Source organism: Babylonia areolata, chromosome 24 (genome assembly GCF_041734735.1).
Source record: "Babylonia areolata isolate BAREFJ2019XMU chromosome 24, ASM4173473v1, whole genome shotgun sequence".
Taxonomy (NCBI): domain Eukaryota; kingdom Metazoa; phylum Mollusca; class Gastropoda; order Neogastropoda; family Buccinidae; genus Babylonia; species Babylonia areolata.
Window position 1 is genome coordinate 38,394,900 of NC_134899.1, and position 10,000 is coordinate 38,404,899.

Sequence of the window (10,000 nt, forward strand, 5' to 3'; positions counted from 1 at the left end):
TGGAGTTGTGAATCAAAAAGTATGTATTGTAATTGTATCCTCCACATCCCAAAGGGGGCAAAAGGATATTAGGGCTGTGTGTGCGCCAAGAGAAACTGCTCGACTCCGTGATTCGGGGTGAGAATAATATGGGTGTGGGTGGATGTGTGTGTGTGTGTGTGTGTGTGTGTGTGTGTGTGTGTGTGTGTGTGTGTGTGTGTGTGTGTGTGTCCACGCATGTTATCAATCAAAACATATTTGTTGTGTGCAGTCGGCGTGTGAAACTATAAAGGGATACCTGGCTGAGGACCTCGACGACAGTAGACATCAGTTTCTGAACGGATTGATCAGGACCCATGGCGAGTTGTCTGGCTGTCTGTGTATCTGTCTGTCTGTCTGACTGACTGCCCACCTCTCTCTCTCTCTCTCTCTCTCTCTCTCTCTTCTCTCTCTCTATCTATCTCTATCATTCTATCAATCTATCTATATGTCTATCTATCTTCTCTTTCTTCAAACTCTCGTTTCACTCCGTCTTGCCGTACCATTGGTCATACTTAAGAAACAAAAAACAATTCTGCTTCAATCGAAAGTATGTATGGTTCATTTATTGACCTCGTGAAGGTCTTTGATTTTACCAAGAGGAAACGTTTTTGGCGTGTTCTCTTAAGAATGGAATTAATCGAGTTACATCGTTTTATCAAAAGCATATCAAACAGGGTCAATGTATGCAGAAAATGTTGGTCTTAACAGACAATATGAATTACACATATGGTATCAAACAGGGTGATGTATACAGCCCTTTTCTGTTCTCACATCACTGTTCTCTCTCTCTCTCTCTCTCTCTCTCTCTCTCTCTCTCTCTCTCTCTCTCTCTGTCTGTCTGTCTGTCTGTCTCTCTCTTTATCTCTGGTCTTAGAAGGCAAAAACTGCCAGCTTGGTAATTCATTGTTCATGTCCACTCACTCACACTTCCATACGACGTGCAGGATTCACCCGCGATTACACATGGATCGGGCTGCAGGACATTGCCGAGGAGAACGTGTTCGTGTGGAGCCACAGTGGGGAGAGGGTACGGCACACCTACTGGAGACCCACTGAACCTCAGGACGGCGGAGGGGAAGAGGACTGCGTGGCCATGTCTGAAGGTGGCTGGATCGACAACAACTGCGAGGATGGTCGAGGACACTTCATCTGCGAGAAAGAGTTCGTTTCGCGTTTTGTCTATTTGCTGCTGTCGTTGTTTTAATTGGTTATTTTGTCGTTGGTCTCTTGTTCTTGTTCTTGTTGTTCTTCTTTTTCTCTTGAATGTTAGCAGCGCTGTCGTCGTGACTGCCCTAATTTTGGTAAACGTTCAAAGCTGAGCAAACTACCATCCACTGTGGCAAAGTTGCTAATGTCATGGACTGACGATTTGGAAGAGGCGGGTTTGGAACCCGGCAGAGGTGGGATTTTTCTGCCCATGGCCGGCTCCCACCCGCAGTTGAGTGTGCTACGGGCTCAAATGAGAAGCCTGTGACCACATTATCGAGGGTCATCCAGACACTTCATGGATATGTATCCATGTGGAGTGATGGCCTAGAGGTAACGCGTCCGCCTAGGAAGCGAGAGAATTTGAGCGCGCTGGTTCGAATCACGGCTCAGCCGCCGATAATTTCTTCCCTTCCACTAGACCCTGAGTGGTGGTCTGAAAGCTAGTCATTCGGATGAGACGATAAACCGAGGTCCCGTGTGCAGCATGCACTTAGCGCACATAAAAGAACCCACGGCAACAAAAGGGTTGTTCCTGGCAAAATTATGTAGATAAATCCACTTCGATAGGAAAAAACAAATAACCTGCACGCAGGAAAAAATGAAAAAAAAAAGAAAAAAAGGTGGCGCTGTAGTGTAGCGACGCGCTCTTCCTAGGGAGAGCAGCCCGAATTTCACACAGAGAAATCTGTTGTTATAAAATGAAATACAAATACAAACAAATACAAAATGTCTCTGGGAGTGTTGCTCAAAATTATCACCAGGCCAACACTACAGGTGCCTATAATTCTCAGCCTGGTTGACGCCGGAATAAGGTATGAAAATTTAGCCTGAATGAACCCTCACCCTCGCAGCATCCTCACCACCCCTATCATCATCATTCATCTTCATCAAAGAACAGAAAACAACATGTCACAAATTCGGGGGCACACGAAAAGAATGTATAAATAGATCGATAGATAGATTGATAAATTACTTTTTAAAAGTTTACCAAGATGTTGACAGTTGCGAGTCACGAGCTTTACAATATTTGATGTCTTACATATTTGTTCATTTCATAATTTAACTATCATGTGTGCAATATGAGGTTTTTGATTTATAATGATGCATTTGTGACAGGGTTTCTTATTCGGGAATCCTTTTTTTAGGCACCAGTTACTTTAGAAGATAATACTTTTCTTTTTCTTTTTGCCTTTTTTTCTTATTATTTTGCAATGTGTGCGTGTGCGTGTGCGTGTGCGTGCGTGCGTGTGTGTGTGTGTGTGTGTGTGTGTGTGTGTGTGTGTGTGTGTGGTTTCAGAGCTGTTGAGGGAACGGGAGAACCCATTGGCTGAATGAGATGATGTCCTGCATCACTTCTCCTGCCTTTCGCAACTGGGAATCAAACTCACCCCACCTTTTTTGTTTTTTCAATGCAATTTATTTATTTATTTATTTGTTTTTGCTTTTTGCTAACATTTGAGGATAACTTTACTTCTTTATCATCCGAAACCGAGTAAATTGTTTGATAATTCTAGTTAAGCACTGTAGATTTTAACCGAAAAATTGCCGATAGATGAATCATTTGAAGATTATTCAATGCGTCATTTTGAATTAAATCATTGGAAACTTTAATTCATTTGTATGATAGTGTTGTTTTGTTGTTGTTTTTTTGTTTCTTTGTTGTTGTTTTTTGTTGTTGTTGTTTTTCGTTGTTGTTGTTGATATTTTATTTTTGTTTTGTTTTGATGTTGATTTGATTTGTATCTATCTCTTCCTCCTTTTTTCCCCTCCCTGTGTCTATCTCTCTATATACCCCCCCTCTCCCTCTGCTACTCACATTATGGCGGAAAGACAGAACAACAAAACCAATAACAATTTTGCATGAGCTGTGGAAGGGCTATCCGCGTCAGCTGCGCGTAATTTTTTTTTTTTTTTTTTTTTTAAAGCCAAGCTTCCTTGTCGTGAAAACGCTTGAAATCTGCAGCGAGGCACACCCTCGATAAGCAGCAGGCGTCATTCAGATTCTGATTGGTTGTTCCTCGCGACAACCGCGACACGTTCGTCACGACGCGACGCCTGGTGTCATTAATCTTGACGCCCGGCGTCCGATAACTCGGTTGCCCGAAAAGCTCGCACACGACGCTCTTCAGGAAACGTGATGCTTGATGCCTGAAACGCGATGCTTGACGCCCCGTGTGCGATGGGCCTAATATATATGTCGCTGCCGTTTTGTCCCCCTGACACAAAGGAGAGTTGACGTCAGACAAATCATTTCTAAGGCGTAAGTGCACTTGCTGAAACAACGTTCGTGACTTCGCCATCTGGCACGAAGAATACGGCCAGGAAACTGGTTTTGACAGATAGATAATGGTGCGGTGTATCTTCTGGTATCCAGTAGACTACACTGGAAGTAAATCAGATGACGGCGAAAAATCGCACGTATGAACGAACGAACGAACGAACACATGCACGCAATCACACACACTCACACCCACCCCCACACAAATATGACACAGCTCAATCCAGCGTAACATTTATATGGTTGTTTAAGGACGCAAAAAAGCGGAAAAGGTAATGTAAGAAGACAAAGAAAGAAAGAAAAAAAAAGGAACAAAACAAATTGCACACACACACACACACACACACACACACACACACACACACACACACACACACACACACACACACATCCTACACCCCACTCTCCTCCCCCCACTCACCCTCCCTAACCCCCCACCCCTCCCCCTTCATCATTCCCCTGCCCCTCACCCAACCCCACTCACCCATACCCCTGTTATCTTTAAAGCTGGGACAGAAAAAAGAAAAGAAAGAGAGAGAAAAAAAATCCAACAGAACCAAAGAAGGAAATATTACCATATTACAAACAAGGTTTTGGTGCTGAGCCAGATAACACACTAAAATGCCCTTAACTTTTAAATCACAAACAAACAAACAAAACAAAAAAACAATCACAGAAAATAAAAAGCACCAATCAGATTTGGCCGTGGGCGCAGTGTACTGACCTTCAGATTAATTTATAATTCTCTACCGTCTGTAATCATTTTTTGTATTAGCAGAGAGCTGCAGCCATGAATGTCTTTCTAGTCTGTGGTGCTTTTCTGGTCTTTTCTTTGGGATTCGCCGACGGTACTGTATTGTAATGTTTGTTAGTTCTTTTTTTATATATATAGTTTTCATTATCTATTCATTGATTTGTATATTCATTTGTTATCATTATTTGTCACCAAGTTGTCTGTATAAATACCGGGCTATTATTTCCAAAGAACAGAGAGTAACCACAGTGCAACACCATCCACTTGTGTGTGTGTGTGTGTGTGTGTGTGTGTGTGTGTGTTTTACAAAGTGGAATCTTCTACAGAATTTTGCCAGGAACAGCACTTTTTTTTTTTTTTTTTTTTTTTTTTTGGCATGGGTTCTTTTACGTGTGCAAAGTGCATGCTTCAGACAGGACGTTGGTTTATAATATCACCCGAAAGAGTAGGATCCACATCTCCACTCAAGACCTTGTGGAAGGGGAGGAGCAAAAATTCATTTCATACACGGGACTAGAATCTGGTGGATTACACGCTTTCTAGGCGGACGTATTACCTCTCAGTCATAATTCTAGTTTGCTCCCAATTATTCAGAGAGAGGAAGGTGAGAGAATGGTGAAGACGCTTATCTGTCAATACAGTGTCCGTGAGGGTCTGGGTTTGAATCCCGCTCTCGTCCTTTCTCTCAGTGACTGGAAAATCAAACTGAGCTTCTAGTCATTCGGATGAAAGCGATAAACTGAGGTCCCATGTGCAGCACGCGCTTGGCGCACGGAAAAAGAACCCATGGCAACAAGCGTGTTGTCCTCTGGCAAAATTATGTAGTTTCAGTTTCAGTTTCAGTAGCTCAAGGAGGCGTCACTGCGTTCGGACAAATCCATATACGCTACACCACATCTGCCAAGCAGATGCCTGACCAGCAGCGTAACAGCGTGTTGGGTTATGCTGCCGATCTGACATCTGCATAGCAGTTGTAGTATAGCGCATATGGATTTGTCCGAACCAGTGACACCTCTTTGAGAAATTGAAAGTGAAACTAACTCAGGTTATTTTCCTACGTATTCTTTACGAATATTCAGTTCTGAGGGTGGTTGTTTTCTAAACGTTTGATTAATAATCCAGGTGATATTTTCTCTTTTTTCACATTTTTCTTGTGTTTCGTATCTTTACTTTATGCTTTGGTTCGTGTGGTACTTGATTATGTTGGCTTAGCATGGAATGTTTTATCAAAATTTGATGCTCTCTCTCTCTCTCTCTCTGTCTCTGTCTCTGTCTCTCTCTCTCTCTCTCTCTCAGACAGACAGATAGACAAAAAAACACGCACGCACGCAAACAAAACACACACACACACTCACACACACACACACACACACACACACACACACACACACACACACACACACACACACAGAGAGAGAGAGAGAGAGAGAGAGAGAGAGAGAGAGAGAGTTTCGTTCACGTAATTCTCTTTGACACTGAACACAGCCAACTGTCCCAATGGCTGGACTGGCCATGACGACTTTTGCTTCCACTTCATGAAGGAGACCTACAACTGGTTTGATGCCAAGGTGGGCTGGTCTCTGTCTGTCTGTCGGTCTGTTTGTCTGTCTATCTGTCCATCTATCAATGTGGAGTGATGGCCTAGAGGTAATGCGTCCGCCTAGGAAGCGAGAGAATCTGAGCGCGCTGGTTCGAATCACGGTTCAGCCGCCCGGATATTTTCTCCCCCTCCACTAGACCTTGAGTAGTGGTCTGGACGCTAGTCATTCGGATGAGACGATGAGCCGAGGTCCCGTGTGCAGCATGCACTTAGCGCACGTAAAAGAACCCAAGGCAACAAAAGGGTTGTTCCTGGCAAAATTCTCTAGAAAAATCCACTTCGATAGGAAAAACAAACAAACAAACAAAACAAAACCAAAAAAATGTACGCAGGAAAAAATACAAAAAAAAGAAAAGAAAAAAAAAGGGGGGGGGGGGGCGCTGTAGTGTAGCGACGCGCTCTCCCTGGGGAGAGCAACCCGAATTTCACACAGGGAAATCTGTTGTGATTAAAAAAACAAAACCAAAAAAACAACAACACAAATACAAATACAGATCTGTCGGTCTGGTCGTGAGCAAATCAAGGTCAAGGTCAAGTCAATGTTTATTGGAGAAAAGACCCCATGGTGTATATGTAAAAGTAAAAAGAGACGAAGAGAAGGAAAAGGGAAACAAAACATGGCGACAAATGTAAGTGTCATGATCACGCATAGCATATTGAACACGTACGAAAATAACACAATGCACAGTTACACGTTATTGTCGGTCACTGGTATCCTAACTACCACCTGCAACAAAATTCTGGCACACAGGCGAAACCGTCCATGCAATGGGCTCAGTCACTAGCCATCACACTTTCCAAGTAAACCAAGTATTCAACACCACAAGAACTACCCCACCATCAGTTTGTTCAGCCAAGCTGGCAAATTATTGCTCAAATTCATTTGGAAAAGATTACAGCCACAAGTAGATACCAGTATTGCCGAAAACCAGGCTGGATTCCGCAAAGGCAAAAGCGCCATCAAGCGGATCACTTTTGAAAAAAAAAAAAAAAGAAGCAAAAAACCAACCAAACAAACAAAAAAACACCTCGAACACCAGAGTAAGATCTGCCACGTCTTCGTTGATTTCTAAAAGGCATTTGACAGTATAGCGGGAAGCATAATGGGCCACGTTAAAAAAAAAAAGAAAAAAAAAAGAAAACCAAAAAAAGTGAAAACATTGGGCAAAGCACCTCAAGCACATCGAAATACAGGGTTCACTAATAGATAAGGACTTCTCGGGAACTTGCACAGATTTCTTCTTGGAGTTGTGGTGAAATGATGCTGAATATACAGCAATACAGCAGTATATACAGCTGATGTACCACTCGAAATCATTTGCAGTTCCATTTTTCATAAAGGTAAATCAGGTTAAAAGAATTTAATTGTTTCTGAAACTGTGATGTTTTGAAGGCATTTTTCTGGGTGCTCATGGTGCAGGTGTGTCTGAAACAGCCATTTTTGTTTTCCATTAAAGGCCAGTGTAAGACCACATGCAGCCTGCAAAACTCAAATCTTATCGATTCTTTGGCATTTCTTATAAAGAAAAACCCTGAAAACGGAGTGTGGCTGCGTACACGGCGGGATAGAAACGGTCATACACGTAAAAGCCCACTCGCGTACATACGAGTGATCATGGGAGTTGCAGTCCACGAACGAAAAAGAAGAAGAAGCAGCAGCAGCAGCAGAAGAAGAAGAAGAATGTGAAGAAAAATGTTCGCTTTTATGAAGCGGTCATTTAATTTTAACTGGCCTTTAACTGTGTGCAAAGTGCATGCTGGCGCAAGGTACCTCGATCCACCGTCCTCATCCTGATAACTAGCATCCAATCCAGGTGTAGTGAAGGAGGGCAGTAAAACCCCGGTCTGGGTGTATGGGACTGATACCCGTGGACAGTCCCTTCAATCAATAATCAATAAGTCACTTGAAAAGTATTCAATAGTCGCTTCCTCTCATGAGTATTACCACTGGGTCACTTTTCTAGTGGAGTGATGGCCTAGAGGTAACGCACCCGCCTGGGAAGCGAGAGAATCTCAGCGCACTGGTTCGAATCCTGGCTGAGTCGCCGATATTTTCTCCCCCTCCACTGGACCTTGAGTGGTCGTCTGGATGCTAGGCAGTCGGATGAGACGATAAACCGTGGTCCCGTGTGCAGCATGCACTTAGCGTACGTAAAAGAACCCACGGCAACAAAAAGGTTGTCCATGGCAAAAATTCTGTAAGAAAAATCCACTTCGATAGGAATAAAAACAACTGCAGGCAGAAAAAATACACCAAAAGCTGGGTGGCGCTGTCAGTGTAGCGACGCGCTCTCCCTGGGAAGAGCATCCCGAATTTTACACAGAGAAATCTGTTGTGACAAAAAAGAGTAACACAATACAAATACAATACAATACATTCCCCATCTCATTCGTGAATTCGTGATGAAGCTTCTGACTTCTTTTTTTGTGTGCAGTCGACCTGTCAATCCATGGGGGGCTATCTGGCTGAAGACACCACCAATTCCAGACATGAGATGATGAAAGGCTTGATACAAACTCATGGTGGGTATGGTATGATACGTATATAGCCCCCTGTTGGTTATTAGCTCCTTCTTACCGATCCCCATAAGCCATGTCTGGCACTATATCACTTACGATTTCGAGATGACTTTTTTCTCTCTTCAGTTTTCCGCTTATTTTGGTTTTTGAGAAACATATTCTTAGCAAACAAATAAGTCCCTGCCAAACTTCGGAGAGACTATCTTTACTATAGTGAGTGTTTCTCATTGGTCATGATCAAGCCTGATTAAGAGCACTTCATTGTGTGAAACAGCTGTTGTTTTGCTGTCTTTGATAGCAACCTCCCTTTGGTGGAACAAAATGGTGGACTTGAGCAATGAGAGACAGATTGAAACCTAAGCCCCTAGCACTGTCCCTGCCCCACAGTTTACATCAGTTTCAAGAGTTAATGTCCTCACTGTACTGTTTGTTAGGGCACGCCGGCTGCCTCTGTCTGCAGTCTCTCTCTCTCTCTCTCTCTCTCTCTCTCTCTCTCTCTCTCTCTCTCTTTCTTTGTTAGGGCACATCAGCTGCCTCTGTCTGCAGTCTCTCTCTTTCTTTGTTAGGGCACATCAGCTGCCTCTGTCTGCAGTCTCTCTCTTTCTTTGTTAGGGCACACCAGCTGCCTCTGTCTGCAGTCTCTCTCTCTCTTTGTTAGAGTACACCAGCTGCCTCCGTCTGCTCTCTCTCTCTCTCTCTCTCTCTCTCTCTTTGTCAGGCACACCAGCTGCCTCTGCACTCTCTCTCTCTCTCTTTGTCAGGCATACCAGCTGCCTCTGCACTCTCTCTCTCTCTCTCTCTCTCTCTTTGTCAGGCACACCAGCTGCCTCCGTCTGCACTCTCTCTCTCTCTCTCTCTTTCTCTCTCTCTCTCTTTGTCAGGCATACCAGCTGCCTCTGCACTCTCTCTCTCTCTCTCTCTCTCTCTCTCTCTCTTTGTCAGGCATACCAGCTGCCTCTGCACTCTCTCTCTCTCTCTCTCTCTTTGTTAGGGCACACCAGCTGCCTCCGTCTGCACTCTCTCTCTCTCTCTCTCTCTCTGTCTCTCTCTTTGTCAGGCACACCAGCTGCCTCTGCACTCTCTCTCTCACTCTCTCTCTCTCTTTGTCAGGCATACCAGCTGCCTCTGCACTCTCTCTCTCTCTCTCTCTCTCTCTCTCTCTCTCTCTCTCTCTCTCTCTCTCTCTTTGTCAGGCATACCAGCTGCCTCTGCACTCTCTCTCTCTCTCACTCTCTCTCTCTCTCTTTGTTAGGGCACACCAGCTGCCTCTCTCTGCAGTCTGTCTGTCTGTCTGTCTGTCTGTCTCTCTCTCTCTCTCTCTCTCTCACTCTCTCCCTTTCTTTGTCAGGCACACCAGCTGCCTCTGTCTGCAGTCTGTCTGTCTCTCTCTCTCTAGTATTGCGCAAGCCCTGTTCAGGGCGGGGACTGGATGTAAAAAAAAAAAAAAAAACACACCAGAGCTCATCTATTATCCTTTAAAAAAAAAAAAATCCTTGTCTCACTCAAACCCACGCTCTCTCACTGTCTCTCTCTGTCTCTCTGTCTCTCTCTCTGTCTCTCTGTCTCTCTCTCTCTCTCTCTCTCTGTATTCCCACGACAGGTGCTACCAGCGGGCTCA

The 10,000-nt window shown here is 44.1% G+C and overlaps 2 protein-coding genes across 3 annotated transcripts in view; both read left to right on the top strand.

Moving 5' to 3' along the window:
• LOC143298890 (lactose-binding lectin l-2-like) overlaps positions 1-2,841 on the top strand; it is a 4,914-nt gene extending 2,073 nt beyond the window's left edge. Inside the window, exons 3-5 of the mRNA XM_076611906.1 lie at positions 251-338; positions 966-1,182; positions 2,528-2,841. Of these exons, the coding sequence (XP_076468021.1) occupies positions 251-338; positions 966-1,182; positions 2,528-2,561 (339 nt within the window). The 3' untranslated portion in view covers positions 2,562-2,841. The remainder of the gene's footprint in view (positions 1-250; positions 339-965; positions 1,183-2,527) is intronic.
• Positions 2,842-4,010: 1,169 nt separating this feature from the next.
• LOC143298891 (lactose-binding lectin l-2-like) overlaps positions 4,011-10,000 on the top strand; it is a 17,909-nt gene continuing 11,919 nt past the window's right edge. The window contains exons 1-4 of one of the 2 annotated variants that reach the window (XM_076611907.1): positions 4,202-4,356; positions 5,748-5,830; positions 8,298-8,385; positions 9,983-10,000. The exon at positions 9,983-10,000 is cut by the window's right edge and continues 199 nt beyond it. In XM_076611907.1, coding sequence (XP_076468022.1) covers positions 4,299-4,356; positions 5,748-5,830; positions 8,298-8,385; positions 9,983-10,000 — 247 coding nt within the window. In that variant the 5' untranslated portion in view covers positions 4,202-4,298. Of the gene's footprint in view, positions 4,357-5,747; positions 5,831-8,297; positions 8,386-9,982 lie in introns of both variants that reach the window. The other variant, XM_076611908.1, reaches the window with a different exon arrangement.